Source organism: Dermacentor albipictus, chromosome 1 (assembly GCF_038994185.2).
Source record: "Dermacentor albipictus isolate Rhodes 1998 colony chromosome 1, USDA_Dalb.pri_finalv2, whole genome shotgun sequence".
NCBI classification, from domain to species: Eukaryota; Metazoa; Arthropoda; class Arachnida; order Ixodida; family Ixodidae; genus Dermacentor; species Dermacentor albipictus.
In genome coordinates, this window is record NC_091821.1 from 153,879,665 (window position 1) to 153,899,751 (window position 20,087).

Sequence of the window (20,087 nt, forward strand, 5' to 3'; positions counted from 1 at the left end):
AAGTATTGTTCAAGTTCGCCGAACATGTATCGTATATCTAGCCGCGTTCATGGCCGCATGCGTACGGGTGACACCGAAACCACGATGTTGGAACCACTGAGCATTACGACGCCGTGTCACCTGCGCACGTGCCACTCCAGAACTACGAGGCTGGAACCGTTTAGAAATCCTTCCATATTGAGTTCACTTCTATCGCGGACAAATCAAAGAAGCTTTTAGGCATGTAAGGCCCTCGGTGCTGTACTTGTCGGCGATAAGGTAGCCTCGCCGCCTGCAGGATTATCTGACTGAGCTACGGCGAATGCTCGGTTGCCACAGTCGGAAGTTCGAATCCCGCTATATGTTTTTTTTTTCTTATGATGGTGAGCTTGAAATTCACCTCCTCCAGTGCACAATTTCTGCAGGCTTGGAGTGATGCCTGTCACTGGAAAATGCCGAGAGCGAGTGGGGCTATACTAATCCAGGTACAACCAAATTAGGAAGGCCCACAAAGCTTCAACAAGACACTCCCTCACAGATCACGAATTGGCTTCCCTGGTGCAGTATTAAGCCACTCCCTCCCAAATGAGTCATTCAATTACCCAATGCCCTCAGTCCCCAGCAGTTACGGAGTACCTGACCATGGCGGCGGTCAGACCTGTAACGCAGCAGAGGGTGCTAAGAATTTCTGAATCCGGACAGGCCGCCAATGAATGCTGACCCTTGCAACGTGTAACAGCCGAACCCCCTCGAGTGAGGCTATCTTAGCAGGACTCTTTGAGGAATTATCAAACATTGTTTGGGATATCATCGGCTTTAGTGAGATTAGAACTGGTGAGGCTTATACATTGCTGAATAACGGACATGTCATCTGCTATAGAGGTCTCCTAGATAAGAAGCAATATGGGATAGGATTCCTAATCCGTAAGTGCATAGCGGGCAACATTGACGAATTATACAGCATTAATGAGAGGGTAGCTGTAGTCCTAATCAAACCTAATAAGAGGTATAGATTAAAGGTAGTACAAGCCTACGCTCCAACATCCAGTCACGATGATGAGGAAGTAGATCAGTTTTATGAAGATGTTGAATTAGCGATGAGAAAAGTGCAAACTCAATATACTGTGGTAATGGGCGACTTAAATGCAAAAGTGAGGAAAAAGCAGGCTGGTGAACAAGCAATTGGCAACTACGGCGTCGATTCTAGGAACGCTAGAGGAGAGATGCTGGTAGAATTCGCAGAAAGGAATAAGCTTCGAATAATGAACACCTTTCTCAGGAAGTGTAGCAACAGAATGTGGACCTGGAAAAGCCCTACTGGTGAAACAAGAAATGAAATTGACTTCATACTTTCTGCTGATCCCAGCATAGTGCAGGATGTAGAAGCGATAGGTAAGATGAAGTGCAGTGATCATAGGTTAGTGAGGGCTAGGGTTCAGCTCAATTTGAAGAGAGAAAGAGCTAAATTGGTCAAGAGGAAACAGGTCAACCTTGAGACAGTAAGGGTAAAAGCAGAGAAATTCAGGCTGGTACTTGTAAACAAATATGCTGCCTTAGAACAGAGAGATGGTGATGACATAGAGCTAATGAATGAAACCGTAACTAGGTTGGCTTCAGGGGCAGCAATTGAAGTGGGAGGCAAGGCACCAAGGCAACCAGTAGGCAAACTCTCCCATGTAACAAAGGACGTAATAAAGAAACGACAAAAAATGAGTGTCCAACTCAAGAGTTAGGATAGAATTCGCGGAACTGTCAAAACTGATCAACAAAGCGAGAATAAGTGATATTAGACATTACAACGCGAGAAAGACTGAAGAAGCCGTAAGATATGGACGCAGCCTGAAATCGGTGAGAAAGAAACTTTGCATATATAGACAAACCAATATGTATGCACTAAAAGATAAGCAGGGTAATGTCATCAGCAATCTCGAAGATTAGTAACTTTGCCAAGGGCCGAATAGTACCATTAGAGTATTGGCAGTACCAATACTCTAGCTGTGCTGTCTCTGACTACATAAAAAATTTATTGATTCGGGAAACTTAGTCGGATCTGTTTTTTTAGACTTCAGTAAAGCTTATGACCATAAAAGCTTATGGCCATAAAGAATAGACGCAGCCTGAAATCAGTGAGAAGGAAACTTGGCGTAGGACAAACCAAGATGTATGCTGAAAGATAAGCAGGGTAATATCATCAGCAATATCGAAGATATTGTAAAAGCAGCGGATAAACTCTATACTAACCTGTACAGTACCCAGAAAACTCTGGAGTACTCCATTCGAAATAATAATGGACAGGACACAGAAACTCCTCCTATAGCTAGCGATGAGGTCAGAAGGGCCTTGCAAGACATGAAACGAGGAAGAGCGGCAGGAGAAGATGGACTAACAGTCGATTTAATCAAAGATGGAGGAGACATAATGCTTGAAAAACTGGCGGCTCTCTATACGAAGTGATTATCGACTGCAAGGGTCCCAGAAAACTGGAGGAATGCAAACAGTGTACTAATCCACAAAAAGGGAGAGGTTAAAGAATTGAAAAATTATAGGCCCATTAGCTTACTCCCAGTATTATATAAAATATTTACCGAAATAATCTCCAATAGAATAAGGGCGACACTGGACTTTAGTCAACCAAGGGAACAGGCTGGCTTCAGGAAGGGATACTCTACAATGGATCACATCCATGTCATTAATCAGGTTATCGAGAAATCCGCAGAGTACAATAAGCCTCTCTATATGGCTTTCATAGATTACGAAAAAGCATGTGATTCAGTAGAGATACCAGCAGTCATAGAGGCATTGCGTAACCAAGGAGTACAGACCGCTTACGTAAATACCCTGGGAAATATCTAGAGGTTCCACAGCCACCTTAATTCTACATAAGAAAAGTAAGAAGATACCTATAAATAAAGGGGTCAGACAAGGGGAAACAATCTCTCCAATGCTAATCACTGCGTGCTTGGAAGAAGTATTCAAGCTATTAAACTGGGAAGATTTAGGAGTAAGGATCGACGGCGAATATATCAGCAACCTTCGGTTGGCCGATGACATTGTTCTATTCAGCAACAATGCAGGCGAGTTACAACAAATAATTGAGGGCCTTAACTGAGATAGTGGAAGAGTACGGTTGAAGATAAATATGCAGAAGACAAAGATAATGTTAAACTGCCGGGCAAAGGAACAAGAGTTCAGGACCGCCAGTCGGCCTCTAGAGTTTGTGAAGGAGTACGTTTACCTAGGTCAATTAATCACAGGGAACCCTGATCATGAGAAGGAAATTCACAGAAAAATAAAAATGGTTGGATCGCATACGTCAGACATTGCCAGCTCCTGACTGGAAGCTTACCATTATCATTGAAAAGGCAGGTGTACAATCAGTGCATTTTAACAGTGCTGACATATGGGGCACAGACTTGGAGACTGACAAAGAAGCTTGAGAACAAGTTAAGGACCGCGCTAAGAGCGATGGAACGAAGATTGCTAGGCATAGCGTTAAGAGACAGAAAGAGAGCGGTTTGGATCAGAGAGCAAACGAGTATAGACGGTATTCTAATTGACATCAAGAGGAAAAAAATGGAGCTGGGCAGGTCATGTAATGCGCCAGTTAGATAACCGTTGGACCATTAGGGTTACAGAATGGGCACCAAGAGAAGGAAAACTCAATCGAGGACGACAAAAGACTAGGCGGAGCGATGAAATTAGGAAATTCGCGGGCGCTAGTTAGAATCGGTTGGCGCAGGACAGGTGTAATTGGAGATCGCAGGGAGAGGCCTTCGTCATGCAGTGCACATAAAACATGATGATGATGATGATGATAGTAATTTTGATAAAGAACTGTTATTTCTGATTGGTTTTTCTTCCTTTAGTGTCCTTTCTTTAAGTGAATACTTGTTCTTGCCTTCCCTCCCTCCAGCTCTATCTCTATAGCTCTGTGCGTGAAGGAGGCCGATAATCTCGCTGAATCAACATTGCGTGCATCGGCAAACTTGACTCTTCCTCGATTTTTTCAGCGAACGTATTCCTCCGTATTTCTCCATGTTGTTACTACTACTACTACTACTACTACTACTACTACTACTACTACTACTACTACTACTACTACTACTACTACTACTACTACTACTACTGCAGCTAACTAACTAACTAACTAGCTAACTAAATACTAACTACTAACTTCTGCTAAGTACTGCTGCTACTATTGTTATTACTATACCACTTTAACCTGCATCTACTTCCTATTCTGTGGTTAGCTGAGTCACCTTTGTTTTCCTTTTCCTCCAACTACTGCTGCTGTTGCCACTACTACTACTACTACTACTACTACTACTACTACTACTACTACTACTACTACTACTACTACTACTACTACTACTACTACTACTACTACCAATACTACTGCTACTACTACTACTACTACTACTATATCGCTATAACGTGCATCTACTTCCGACTCTGTGATTAGCTGAGTCACCTTCATTTTTCATTTTCCTCCAACTGGCAAGCTTGATCGTGTGGGGCTGGGCAATCCTGGTGGAAGCAACGGAGGTTTTTTTTTTTTTTCACATAAACTGTTATCGTTCTTAACATCTCCTTTTTACGAGGAGCAGGCTTGGCAGCTCTAAAATAAACTTTTTCTGAAACCTCCTCAGTGCGTCTGGTCACAAATTGCAAATATTTGCGGATACCGCACATGCCTGGAAACACGCTGTATACTCTACTTCCAAGATTTCCTAAGACTTTTTTCCGCTATCTTTCACTCTAGTAGCTTTGACCGGTAACTATTCTCGCCGACTTAATGAGCTTCCTGTCAGTGGGCTGGGCATAGCGCCACACCGCTCGGGCGTCCTTGGTGAACGCCACTTTCCTGCAGATTCTGTCGATAAAAAAGCGCTACCCGCATAATGCTCTTGAAACGGAGTATCTCACAGAAGCAGCGACCTCGTAGTACGGCAATTCAGCTCGAGTTTTGAAGCCCTCGACGCGCTACAACCTTCCATGCACGTCAGATGCTCGAATAATAGTTTGCAGGCCCAAGAATGCGAGCTACTGCACGAGGACAAATGGTCACACTTTCGTACTATTCCAACCTCCGACCAAAGTGCTTACAGACTAAATCATTTAGACAACGCGGAATTAAATTTCGAGCTGGGGCCGGCCGTATTTATAGCATACAGCAACGCCAACCCCCTTTCTTCCGATGCTAGCGCCCGACATGTCTTTTTTAAGAGGCAACTTTAGCTTTATCTCGGGGCCAACTGCGACTTTCTATATTAAAATACATCCGAAACGCACAAATGCTTTCGTTGGACAAACTTTGCACTGATTTCAGTGAAACTCATTTTATTATAATGACAGAAAACAAAATTTTTCACACTACTAAAAGCAACATTTTGATTTGAGGTTCCCAAAATAGTAGAACAAATTGCCGAAAATCCACATAAGAATTTTTTTTTAGTGAAGCACGTCGTTTAAAAATTCGTAACTCTGTACCAGAAAAAGTCACTGTTCCGCGAACTGCACCTGATAGATTATCTTAAGTGGGCAAATACGATAGTATGAATTTACGGCTGAAGTGAAAAATTACATTGTTTACGCGCGTTCTATACAGAAGTCCTACGGGTAAATTTGGAGTATACTTCAGAGCGGGGTACAATATTTTCAATTTTGCCCAACGTAGATGTCCCAATAAATAGAGTTTGCATGATGTGATGACATTTTGGTTATTGAGTTACAAAGTTACGTTTTCTTTTTTTTTCTAATTTTCGGTCATATTTGTAAGCAACTGGAAGGACTAAATAAGAAAGCTGCTTCAACAGACGGATTTTAAGTGCGACGAACCACATAAAAAGTATCTCGGTGAATGCCGAACAAAATGACTTCTTTGTTCTTCGTTCCCGGGGTAAACCGACCACTTAAAGCTGCCTTGTCTGTGGAATGACGGAATGGGCCTTTTCGCTTGCGTAAGGCGGCTGAAGTCTGCGCCGGAGACGAGCGCTTGCACTAAGAAGGGGTATTCGAGGTCAGCCGCGGCGGAGTAGAAATCTATTGCTCTGACTTCGGGAGTGGGCGTGTGTGTGTGTGTGGGGGGGGGGGGGAGGGCAGTGAACAATGCGCAAAGCAGTCATGACGTAAAGGCTAATGATAGTTGACAAGAGAAAAAAGCACTTGGTATGGTAGCGTTGGATAATAATGGGAAAGCTTATCCTTATATGACGAGAGGAGAAGAGAGAGGCGATTTTCCAATGCCAACTCACAGGCATGACGCTGGCATCGACCGCTTTCTTCTCGCAGCATTGCGATGCAGCTATGATAGGCGTCGACATCTTTCCGAGAATGAACTGGCAGTTGCACATGTGCGTCTCTTAAACGCCGACAGGGGGCTTCGAAAGTGCACTGCTCCTCGGGCGAACATACCTAATTTAACAGCGGCTGCCTTCACCATGCTGCTTCTTTGCAGCATGGTGAATCCTTACCAACTAGCTCAGCTTTCTGTCGTTCTATGCTTATTTGCAACTATTCAGAGAGGACGTGACCCTCCTTCATTGGGGCGCACACCAGGGGCACAACATGACTTCGCGCTCAGAACAGCGAACCCGTTCGCATGAGCGCCGCATCTGGGACGAGGCTCGGCGTCGCGGTAAACGCGGAGCGTGTCTGCGCCATCCATCACCACTAGCGCGCCAGGGACGCGCGCAATGTGTCGCCGCCGGGCCTTCTCAACTCTGCAGTGCAGAGCATGCCCCGGCTGTAGTGAATGCCCCAGCGTGTGGCGCATGCGTGGCCGCACCTCCATTGTTCGGCGCCCGTCTGGGCGACCCGCACAGCTGCGCAGCTGCATTCCCATGGCGGGGGGGGGGGGGGGGGGGGCAAGGCTGCCGCTGCAGCTGGGCTTCGCCGTCGCACAGTTTCCAGGCGGCCGCCATATGTGTGGCCGCGTGCCCGCAGCCATTTGCCGACGAAGCGAGCGGGCCATGAATGGAAACAACCCGCCGCCGGAGACGGGCACGACCGAGGCGTGCCGCCCCGTTTCCGTAGACGGACGTCGCGCGGCGAGGGCCCTGTACGGATGGTATACTATCGAGATACATGAGCGGCAACAGTGGACTTCCTCCGGGAGCACGCAAACGCGCGCGCACCAAGTACATAGAGTTGTTGTTTCAAACGCTTATTAAGCAAAGAGGAAACCCTCTTGCCAATGCGTCTGTAGTGTTTAGCGTTCCGCGCATGTCCTAACGCTCACGAGAGATCGCGAAGTCACAAGCATAGCACAAGTGAGTGACCCTCACTCTCATTTTGAGAGCATCTGGCCCTGAGCCGGTAATGCTATGTTTGTTGTGTTGTTCAGGCTGTAATTCAGGCGGTGGCTTAAAAACATAAGGAACAAAGAAGGCTTTGTCAGCATGATGGCAAATCTGCAATAAAGGAATTGAGGGGACAAACACTAAATCAATTTACGGTAATAAATCATTCTTTGAAATTCCTGTCCACATTTTTTTGCCGTAAAGAAAAAGTGGAATAATGGCAGAAAAGATGTAGCAACTCTTTTCATTTTACATTATACTTGCCCTTTGTCGTTAGTTTGCATAAAGCTGTCGCTGACATCGACCGCTCGGCGAAATGGGTGGTAAGAAAAGAATAGAGTCGGAGGAAAAGAATTCTGTAGGAGATATGACTCCGAACTTGCATTCTTGAATTTCATTCTCGAATCTTGCCACTGGTGGCCTTATTGTGACGTCGTGGATTTCAAGGTGGTTTGAAGTGTCTATGCATGGGCCATTTTTTGTGCTTGAAAAGCCCCAACAGCTGCAGGTTAATGCTTTATTTACTTTCAAAATTATACGAAATCTTTCTGTTTTCGTAACTGGTGAACGATGAAGTAGTACCGAGCAGGACTTTCCGAAATATCTAACGTCACGGGGAGCTAATGCGGGAATATCAAGGTGATGCTACTGTCTGCTCGTTCATCTTGTTTAATCCCATGTTTTATTTTAACATACATTTCTTTCTAGTGCCCCTTCAAGATAGCTTGCTTGGGCTTGGGCTAACTTTCGCTTACTTTTGCGGCGGACGGAGGGTAACGCGGCAAGAACATTGACCACCCTGATAAAGTGTCTCGTGGAAAGTATATATAACTGACCGTCATGTTTCTTGCACGTCCTCAGTCCTTCCCCTTCTACAGTTTACATCATCCTGCTGTGTGTGAGGCATCGTTTTCACAACGTGCGGTACTCTATACGACAGCGTTCGACGTCCCCGTCTCGAGCGCGGACTTGTCAATTATAGTGAAGCCAGCTATTGAGGGTGTCGCCATAACTCATGAGTCTCGCTTCGGCACATGCCGCTGTGTGAAGGTAATTTTCAAGGACGAATCTATTCCCTAACACGTCATGGTGGGCCAGCTTGCTACAACTTGTTCCAAGGCCACTCCAATGACGCAACTGCATGAGGCTAGGACACGTGCACAAACGCCGTGTGCGAAAACACGAGCATTTGCTCGCGCTGCGCAGCGCCGCACGCTGCAGACTCCTGTGCAGCCACGGTTCCTAAATGCCCAAATTGCTTTGGGTCCCATGATGCCTTCTGGAAGGACTGCCCAGAAATGAACAATGAAGAGGCGATCTTGAAGCGCGTGACGAGGGACCGTTCGTCTCGTGCGTAAGCTGTTGCGGCATTTAGAAAGCGACGCTCCCGACGCCGTCGGACTACAAAGAACGCCGTTGCCTCTGTGGAGAGTGCGCCATGTCGACTCATCCGCCCCTGCCCCATAGGCCTGGCGGAGTATAGAGCCTAACTCTGACTACAAGGTCGCGCCGAAGAACAACAATACTGAAGCTTGACCTGGCGCTAACAAAGCAACAGGCGCAGCCACAGCTGAAACCACAGCTGAAACCACAGCCGATGCCATAGCCAATACCACAGCCACTTCAAACGATACAACGCACAGCAGTAGAGTGCACAGCGCTGAATCCCGACAAAATGCCCGAAAAAGACTGGCAAATCGTTGTGATGCTTCGAGCCCTCATGAATAACCTTCGCATACTTTTGAGCAAGCTGCATACCCCGTTAGTGGGAAGTGTAGTGCAAGTGCTAGATGTTCTTAATCCAGTGTTTGCAAGTCTCGCATAAGCTTACCCGCAGCCTCCCATTCTACCAACGTTCACTGGCCATTGAAGTCATCACAGATGATTTCAGCGCACATGGCCAGCTGTGGGACCTGGCTTGGCGCCACAGCGCTTCGCTGCGCACACAGTGTTCACTCTTCCCTCTTTCCTCTTTGTTTCTCCTTTCCTTTACCCCCAATGTAGGGTAGTAAACCGGACGCTCGTCTGGTTGGACTCCCCGCCTTTCCTCTCCTTACTTTCTTTCCCTCTCTGGTTCATTGGCTTGAAGGTGAACGCTGATCTACGTAGTCTCACGGACCGCGGTTGGAGTGCGCCTTGAGTGAACCTTAACGCCCACAGATTTGCGAGCATTCGGCTGCAATACGGGCTCGGACTCTGCGGGCAGCGTGGACAGTTCAAAAGTTATGCCTTTCTCCTTTTGTCGGGCCATATTGAATGCGAAAAGGTTAGAGGAGAAAAAGAAGGATGATGATAGCTACGGACGTATACAACCTTGCGAAAGCATTCCGGCAACTGCTCGCAATGCATGACGGAGTACATGGCGAGGGCAGAAAGGGTCGCAACGAGTTGGAGACATGATGGGCGGTAGCTCAGCCACAGTAGCCGCGCCACAGAAAGCGGCAGAAGACTCAGCTGTGATTCGCCCATTCGGGACATGTCTTCCTTTATTGCTTCCTTGACGCACGTTCCGTTTTTGCGGTGGCGCTTCCTATAGTTGCTGTTATGCGGCTGAAATTGTCGATGTCTTGACCTTTGACTTTTGGAAAACAGCAGATTATAGTTTGTGACGAACATAGTGTCGTTAGTATTCATAAGACCAGTATCAGTGAAGCTGGGAAAAGGCATGATGATAAGTAATTTATGCTGTTTGCTCAATGTTTGCTCATATCAGGGGAAGTTTCTCACTCCAAGCACAGATGCAGTGTGCGCATATATACACACATATATATATATATATATATATATATATATATATATATATATATATATATATATATATATATATATATATATATATATATATATATATATATATATATATATATATATATATATATCTTGAATCACTGGACTCTTCACACTTCCTCTTAGCTGAAAGCTTGTCTGAAATTCAGGTTGATTCCAATGAAGAGTGACATCAAGTTTCTATAGAGCTGGAATCTCCATAGCTACCGAGTTCGTAGCTTTTAATTCAGCAGAACCTGCAAAATAGCCGAGTTTCTTTCGGTGTCCCCCAGGGTTGAGTTCTAGGTCCTCTGTTATTCCTCATCTACGTAAATGACCTACCAAATAATCTGCCTTCTAAAATCTGCCTATACACCGACGACTGTACCCTTTACGATGTAACTGAAACACCGAGGAACACATACGCTTTAACAATTCATTCACCCTGTTTTGCGCCTGGTGTGAGACATGGCAAATGAACGTAACTTTTCAAAAACCGTTTTTACGTCATTTAGAAACAGGACTACACCTTCATTTCTTGATTATCCACACAATAACTCACCTTTAAACAGGGTATCCAACTATAAATATTTAGGTGTCTTCACAAGTATTCTGTCTTGCTCCCACCGTGTTTAGACGGTAGCCAACAAAGCACTAAAACTAGGATATGTGCAACGTACCACTCCATCTGCCCCAAAAGAGACCAAACTTATATAATACAAAACGCTAATCCGGCCCATACTAGAGTATGCTTCAGTTGTCTGGTGCCCGTACCCTCCCTGCCATATAAAAGAAATTGAGGCGACACACAAAAAAAGGCTGTACACTTTATATACAGCAGATTCGACGGATACTTCTTCCCGTCCTCTGCCCTTCCTTCATTGAATTTAGCTCCGCTCTCTGATCGTCGGGAAATCGAATTCACTGAAATTAATGTACAATATCATTAACTCTTTGGGTCGACTATAAATTGGGAATACTTGCAAGTTGCTAAACAGTCTTCGACTCCCAGTTTTGGTGAACATAACCTGAAACCACTTTTTGTTCGCACTAACACATTTAAATGTAGTTTTTTTTCCACGCACCATTGAACTACGGAATTCCAATCCCCTTTTCCCCTCCCCCAGTGCAGGGTAGCCTACCGGGCTCAGCTTGGTTAACCTTCCTGCCTTTCTTTGATGTCTTATCTCTCTCTCTTTCTTTACCTGGCGATATCCGTTCCCTCTTATCGAAGCAATTTGTCACCGCAATCGTTGGAAACGCAGCAGACTTTTCTTGAATGCGGGCCCAGCCATTGATGATGACTCCAGATTGACCCTACCATCTCTTCGGTACGGTTTTCAAGACAGTACATGAACCCTAAAAAAACGTCTGGTGCTTGGTACATGGAGTAGCTTGCGCATCGTTCAATTCAGCCCATGTCGGCATCAAGCACCTCGAACAGTACTGTAATTGAACGGTTGCAAACGACGTAAAATGTGCACGTCCTTAGGTATTCTCCGACTAGGTTTTTTTTTTCTCCGTGGCAGAGAGCATTGATAAAACTGCGAAGGACGTTAATAAATTGACTGCGGCAAAGCAATAAGAGCGCGCGTATATGTATACTATTGCTCACAGATGTTTTAGGAGCATCCATAGGAGCAGCTGCACTCCGCAAGTCCAACAGAGATATGCAGAGCGCCCTGCTCGATTCATGAGTTGCATCTTTATGCTGCCAGGAAATACAGTTTTCTCACGGATTGCTTGCGCCGAAAATGAGAAAGACATTCGCGTATTTCGGTGTTTAGTTGCACGACGAGTTGTTTTTTTCTTTTTTCTTTTCTTTTTTTTTAAACGCAAATCGGTGAACCTACTAGTTTAGATGTCGGAGGACAGCCTCCGTCATCTATTTAGGAATATTTTAAGGAAAGAGCGCGTTTCAGACCTCCGCGGAGTTTCACTTATGGTAGAGGGAAAAACAAAATATGTCGAGATATTGTACAGGGAACCCATACCTGGGTACCCCGTGCTCGTAGTGGGAAACCATAGATCGACGCGACCCTATAACGCTCGCGGCCATAAGGAGGGCTCCTTCGGCGGCAGCCACCCGCTTTACCGCTCGATGTCCCGTCTGTGCTCGTGATCGGGTCCAGGTCGGCTATGCTCCCCCGTCTTTTCAGTTTAGGTCAAGAGCGAGCACTCCACCGGGGCAGCGCTATTTGGGTTCCGCAAGTAGTCCTGGCCTGGCTGTCTTCGGTATCGGCTGCCAGAGGAAATAAGACGGCCATATGATGAATTGCTAGGAGGCTACCTAGGATCTCATAGCCAACGAGCTTCAAAATAAATGTGTACATGACAGAGTAAAATGTAAAGTAAATAAATCAAACTAATAAATAAATAATGAGATACGATTGCTGGAAGAAAATTCTTATACTTTCCAATATACGTAGACACGTTGAACAACCATTTTATTTCTTTGTCTTTCTTTTTTTTCATTTTGTGCATGCATTAACGTGCTAATTATTTGGGGTGATTAGTTGGTAAGTTGCGCCTAAAAAACCTTTTTATGTTTAAATAATGGGGTTTTACGTGCCAAAACCACGATCTGAACATGAGGCACGCCGTAGTGGCGGACTCCGGAAATTTGGACCACCTGGGGTTCTTTAACGTGCACCTAAATCTACGTACACGGGTGTTCTCGCATCGCGCCCCCATCGAAACGTGGCCCCCGGCATTCGACCCCGCGACCTCGTGCTTAGCGGCCCAACACCATAGTCAACACAAGCAACCACGGCGGGTGTTTTTATATTTCCAAAAAGCACTCAAGCTTCATTGTTGCCATCCTATACTTTCACGCGCGGGACGTTATCACCGCTAATGTCATGCGGCACAGAAGGGAGTTTATACATCATCTCTTTAGCTGAATGTCAGCTACCACACGCCAGGTCAAAGCTTCGCTTGCAGCGAATAAGCTAGAAAAGCGAATAAGCTAGAAAGGTTTGTGTACGTACAGGCGCCGGTCAAACGTGATAGCGTATTAATTATTAGCGAAGGTCGTCGGCCTGTGAGGCGCAGTTCCTGTGAGGACGAACAGCCTGCGAATTAAGCCTTTGATCTTGCCCAAATGTGAGCAGACCAAGAACAATCTTTTCGCTCTTTTAGCGAAGAGGCGCACATTGCAGTCGCGAGAGAGATCGGTTCTCTTTCGCTCGATGTCAGCGTTGTCACTTCGGCTCACATGCGAGCAGTGCGCACTCTTATTAGGAGCACGAAGGAGCGTGGCGCGTTTTCTATCATTCGCGTATAACGTGTGAAGTGTGTGACAGCCGCAGGCTTCACAGTGCATCGTCGGCTGATAAGAGCACTGACACGGCATTTGTTCTTCGCGCAGGTGGTTTGTATATGCGAGATCCTCCGAATTCCTTCTCAGTGCGCTTCGGAAATACCAGTCTATTGTAAGGGTTACTTAGTCGCGAACAAGCAACGTTGAAAACCAAGCTTCAAAGAGAACAGCCCACGTCGGCCGTTTCGTCGCGAATGGAGGATACAGCGATGTCCTCGCGCATGTGACTGCTGCGAACAGTTAGTTCTTCAGCGTGATGCCTGCGGAGGCAAGACAAACAGCTACAATCGATCCGACAGTGAATAACGTGCGTCTTTTTGTTTAACATCTGTTGTTTACCATCTATGGTCTCCGACTCGTTATTCAGCGAGCTAGGATCGCATGCACTGTATTACTATTATTGTTGTTGTTGTTGTTGTTGTTGTTGTTGCTTTCCCCCTCAAAGTGGCAAGGCTTGAAAGGCTTGTTTTGAAGCCGCCTTGTTTAATCGGTGGGACTTTTTTTTTCTTCTTTCTCTTTAACTTTAAGTACGCTAGATCTCAGCTGGTTGTTCTAATGGTAAATATTCTCGAAGTACGTGCATAAGTTTTGTTTTGGCTCCAGCAGTATATATACAACCCTTACCGAAATGCGTGGCACCGCCTCGGGGCGGTGCTTCCGCATACTCGCAATTCGCTCACAGCGTTATAGCGGCACAGTCAATGTTGAATTCTCTGTCGCAGTGCAGTGGCTTCCATGTGCAACGTGTCGCATCTGTCATATCGTTTTAGGTATGCAGCTACTAGAAGGAGCCAGTTGCTTTGTGATATTGTAGCCAACCGATTATTTGTGATAACCGTCACAGGCACCAAACACAGATCTGATTATTTCAGTCTGAACGTTCTCAAGCACCAGTCGATAGTTCAACAAATATCGAGCATATACCGAGTGTTCAGAATTAAGCTTTATTGTTTTCTTAAAATTAGGCACTGGGAGGCACGTGAAGACCACCTGTGCAAATAAATTATGTGGCCAGGGGGACACAAAGTAAGATGATAATTATCGCTGTCAGAATTCCAATTAACTAAAATTTATTAATGAACTTTTTGTTGTCTGCAGTAAGTGGGTATGTTTGTGTTGAAAGTTAGAGGCAGTCATGTTTCTACAGAGCATCAGCTGGAATATCTCTGAGATCAGCTGGAATAGCTCTGAGATATCCGACTCCAAATTTTAATTGTCGTTCGCATGATTACGAATTCAAGAGAGTGTGCATCGGCGCAAAGCTCATCCCTTATGTGGCGCGGCTGTTGCGTGCGGCGTTTAGTCTGGCAACGGGGCGGAGGCATAGGCAAAGATGATAACTGTTACCCTGGAAAGAAACGCTCAGAAACGCCGGATTTTCCACGAACACACAGCTTTTGGAATTCACCATCGAGTTCGCGTCAACGCTAAATTTTAGAAGCCAAATCCAGACTCAGTCTTTAATATTCGAATATGCTTCAGTGATGTGGTCTCCTCACCACGAGTGTGATTAGGCTCGTTTATAGCAGCTGTGGCTGTCACACCTCACCCTTGTCGTTCACCGCTTTTCATCCGAGTTGTTGTAACACAGGCGGTAGACGTGCGCGTGCGTTATCATGCTACCAGCACGTACCTCAATAATCCCTATGTCTGCCAGATAATGTCGACGTTTCTTCAAGGTTTCTAAGCTACGGTTCTTGAACCATGGCACCTCCTACTGTGTGTGCAAAGATTGTAATAATTCATGTAATTCTCTGAAATAAATATGAAATAAATCTGTACATCGTACATAGCACGAAGCACTAACACTTTAAACATTGTGCTGTTTAGACCGCACGTGGGTTCTTTCAAATAGGCTTTTCCCGGAAGCCACGGAATCCGCCTCTTTCATAGCGCGACGGCGCATGCGCCCTGCCCTAGCGGATTAGTCGCGAAACGTTTTGGAAGGGTCGCGCGCGTGGCCGGGCGGCCTGATAACGCGGAAGCTCATTAAAAAAAAAAATGCGCCGATGCGCACTGCAGCACATACTCGTGCCGTGTACCGCGTTGGAGTTCCACTGGTAGCTCGACGTCGGTGCGGTGCCGAAAACGTGCGTTACGTAAGACCGCATCTCCACTTTAAAAGATAAAGGGGCCAGGGCATCGTCCGACTTGTCCGGACTGTACCGTGAGCCAGGTAGTTGCCGCCTTTCATGAATGGCCCGCTATTTTAACGAAAAACCCGTGCGTTACACTTGGGCAGTACTTAAGTACATCACGTTGCTGACGAAGTCTTTTTGTAGCGTCGGTCCTCATTCGCTGGTGGTGGCAGCGCGTTCCTGACTGCACGTATTCGCGCGGCAACACTGCCTCGATACGAGACCGACAAGACGCTCACTCCAATGATTTACCGACTATTGTGCGTCACTGAAACCTTTTTATCATACCAGGTCGACAATGACGTAACCGACGAGCGCGAGTTGTACTGCGACGGGCTTTCTTGTTGAAGGCACCGGCAAAATCAGCGTGCCGACCATCGTTCGACCGAACCCCGCGCGATCGGTCGTCGAACCGACAACACAATAGCGACAGCGTCTTCGCTTTAATCGTGCTCAAAATGAATCAAGCATGCCTACCAAGTTGAAATACACAAGCTTTGACCCTCTCAAGCCGTGCCCATCAAGTTTGAGCCAATGTCGATCCTGTTCAGCGAAGGTTAACCTGGCGCCGTCGAGTTTGTGCACTCGCTACCGGCGGACCTAAACTGAAATGTAAGCAGTTAGGTCGAATGAAACTGTTTTTATAGTTCAGTTCTGGCCTTAGCGATTTGAAATCAGCAACACTTCACTTCGCACGACGCGTACACAATAAGCGGTAAGCGGCGAAACAGCGCTGTGCCAACATCTGTAAGTCACTGTACCTGTAGGCTGTCGGCCCCATTCGCTACGTATATGGGTGGGCCTATACGTGTTGCTTCGCAGACACATTTCTCAATTTCAGAGATGCACTGTTTGCCTCTGCGTCAAGCGGCAAACAAGAGACGGCGTATTCGGTATACAGCAGCATAAACAACTGCCTCGCTCATTTATACCAAAGCCGTGTGAGCGATGGCATCCGCGCGTTTTCGTGAGAAAACAACGTGGCCTACAAATGAGCACTTATGCGAGCACAGTTTTTTCTAATAATGCTCTATGGCACGCTAAAACTGTAAGTATGATGGAGTTAAAGAAAAGCGAGAATGGGTGAACAGCCCGAAATATATCTGGACCACAGTTGCCGTTGTTTAAGTTCGGCCGCTCATATTGACTCGTCTCGGGGTGTAACAACATGGCACATATGCGCAGATATGCATGTTTTGCTACATTTTGACACTATTTTATATCAGCGAAGGTCCACAATGTTTGACGATAACAACGACCCGCGGCTGTAGATGTCGATGTAAACAAGTGCACCGCTTTAATAAATCCGACGCAGAAGGTTGCGCGCGAAGACCTTTTTGAATATGTGAAACGTCTAAATAATGTGTAAAAAGAATACAAAAAGTGATGTCCAAGTGCAGAAATCAGTGACAAAATCCAAGGCAGCCGTGCCGCCAAACGGAACTCAGCGTGCCTTTATCGGCTGCACTGTTTTCATAACAGCGCACTCAGGCCTACTCACCCAGTAGTCATTGAGTGCTACATGGCATCAGGAACGACATGCTGTCCCGAAGAAGCCATTAATAATGATCCGCGATCCACGAAACGCACAACCGACGCGCACTCAACGTGGGCGCAGGTACACAAATCTACCGGCGAAAGCCCCGGGGCCCTTCCAAAACGTTTTCAGCGGCGTGCGGCAGAGGGCAGCACAGCAAAATGAAAGAGGCGGATTGTGAAACAACCTCGGCAGTGATATGCGCGGCTTGTAACATAAAATTCTTTAGCTGTGTGCTTCATTTCTCATCCTAAACCTGCTCTCGCAATGTCCTGTAAAAGCCATCAGTGTGAGGAATATATATATATATATATATATATATATATATATATATATATATATATATATATATATATATATATATATATATATATATATATATATATATATATATATATATATATATATATATATATATATATATATATATATATATATATATATATAGCATGTTTAGTTGTCAGTGAGCTAAGTACGTGTTATCCTTATCGATATTTCCTGCTGTTGACTGAGTCATTTACCACCGTAGCCTCTAATCTGAATACTTCAGACATTGCGGAATACTGCTAAGTTAAAAAAAAATTCAACATCAGTTTCGCAGATGTTGCGTTTTCCGCAACAAAACGTAAAAAGAGAGCAAGCTCCATTTCCATGAGTGCGTTTGTATTTGATTGGTTGGGTACGCCTTCTGAAGCGTGCATACAGCAAGCCACCGCATGGATGGAATTCATGATGCGTCAGAGTTTCGTTTGATGCAGTCAGCCTGATGACACTTTGTCAACCAAAAGCCATCTGCCGTTCACGTTCAACCATTGTCTCCTCTTATGTTCGCAGATCTGGCCGCAACCACCACGCCATCTCTGGGCAGTGGCGGTTCATCGTCGCAGCATCAGGGCTGCAAAATGCCGGACTCACCTCAGGACATCAAACCTTTGAGCCCGACACAGTTGCCCAAGGTCTCCTCTATGCAAGGTGAGCGTTTGATTTTCACGCGCGTTTAATAAAAGCGCAATGTCGCAGGAGGAGCAGCCCACTTTGCTAGATGCCATGGGAGCCAACTTTTCAGCACTTTGGAGCCACTGGCTGAAGCGGTGGATGCCAATGTCATTTCGGTGGATAAACTTCCATTTACGCGCAGTTTTCGAACCTACTCCGCACGCTTGTATGCGCTAGTAAGCAGCGTACTGTTAATTTATCATCAAGAACAATTATTGGTAGAAATTTCAAGGTAACACAATCATCAGTTATACTGCGCTGCCGAAAAATAAAATATACGTACACCTTCATAAGATACTATTTGAGCAAATATTCAGTTCGTACAAACATACGAAATGTCATAGCTACGCTCTAGAACATTAAAGAAAGCATACCGCAGAGATTCAGGGGGTGTCAGTGGCATTTTACATGTCACTCTTCCTCTGAAGCGTAAAATTTTCAACAATTACGTTAAGTTTATTTGCGTTTTATTGTAGGTAGGTCGTCGCCACTTGGCAAGGCTCCTGAACGTGAACTTACTGTAATGGTTGGTACTTATTGCGTTGTCATATATCTTATGATAACAGCGCCGCTATAGTTGCGCCTGTATTTGCGTGCAGTAATTTTCAACCTCAACAACAACAACAAAAAGAAACAATCATGAATCATGAGATGCTGAATTCAATAGGTTATTACAAGAAAAGCAGGTGGACTGTCAAGTTGATAGCCGCCAGTAAACCGGTAATTATTCGTGTGAACAACATAATGAAATTATCACCTAAAAATAAAAAGAAATTGCGCCTTCGGATAGAAATATGCTAGAATATAATATACCTAGAAGTAGACTCCCATCTTTCAAACAATAAAAAGGGAAGGCTTTTTATGCTGTATATATTTATTATACATGCTAGTTACATTTAGGAATTAGCGCATTTGCATGTGAAGCTCACGGTAGATAATAATGAGCCGAATAAACAAAACTAAGCTATACGCTAGCGGCTTCGGCGTATGGCAAATTCTCTGTCGCCTTGCCAGTTGAGTTTTCAGTTTTCGCTGATCATCGTCACTCGAACCAACCAAAGCAACTCAATTCGTCGGCAGGCTTTGGGTGATTTCATGGTCATTGGTTAGCTGTCGTGTAGGCATTTTGAAAAAACTGAAAAAAAAGAAGTCGTGAAGCGAATCGACGTTAATGTACAAGTCACTCGAGCGCTCCCACAGCTGTTCCTCGAAACATATTGTGTTGTTGCTCAGAAGCGTGAGCGAACCCCTCTTCAGAGCGATCGTGGATAAGGGAAAACGAAGTCAATAATTTTTATTTTCGTCTTCAAGCTGCAGCTGTTCCTTGCAGTATAAGTCGGCTTCTTAGATAGCGACATTTTGTTTTTATTTATTTAATTATTTGTGTATTATTTCCGAGCGCGCGACAGTAAGAGCCAGCTGCGCTCATTTCGCGATCTTCGTTCGAGCAGGTGCCGCTCGTGAGCCGTAGAAAATCCTGACTGCATGCCTAAACTCGCACCCGTACTTTGGCGGGAAGCGTGTTTGCAGCTTCCACGACCATTTCTCGGTCTGAAACGAAGTAGCCGTGTTGTAAACTACCCAAATATTTTTTTAAGCACTGAAGAGTGCGTTCTTTAATATGTCCTTCGCTTGCAGTGTACAAACAGGCATGACAGACCGACATCGACAGCGCACTCAATGCTCGGCACATTGTTGCCGTGAATTGTTATACCGGGTGTGTTGTTTTTTTCTAGCTTAACATTAATGAATGATTTGTGATCTTTAACGAAGAGACGAGTAATTACGTTGTACCAGTTCAACAGCAAGTCTTACCCACAGTCAAGCAATACCTCATCGCACTTTAGCACTTCATTAAATAGAATGATGATCTTCAATGAAGAGACGAAGAATTACGTGGTATCTGTTAAACAGCAAGTCATACCCATAGTCAAGCAATATAAATACCTCGGCGTATACATAAAGGAAGGAAAGACTTACTCAAGCACCCACCAAGATGATCTGAAAACAAAGGGTATGTGGAATAGAGCAATAATGAAACATACAGC

At 45.3% G+C, this 20,087-nt stretch overlaps 1 protein-coding gene across 5 annotated transcripts in view; it reads left to right on the top strand.

Annotated features, from left to right (window-relative positions):
* nvy (CBFA2/RUNX1 partner transcriptional co-repressor nervy) overlaps nucleotides 1–20,087 on the top strand; it is a 177,544-nt gene that overhangs the window by 123,044 nt on the left and 34,413 nt on the right. For all 5 annotated transcript variants that reach the window (XM_070527583.1, XM_070527581.1, XM_070527591.1 and 2 more), the window contains one exon: nucleotides 17,878–18,015. In XM_070527583.1, coding sequence (XP_070383684.1) covers nucleotides 17,878–18,015 — 138 coding nt within the window. The remainder of the gene's footprint in view (nucleotides 1–17,877; nucleotides 18,016–20,087) is intronic.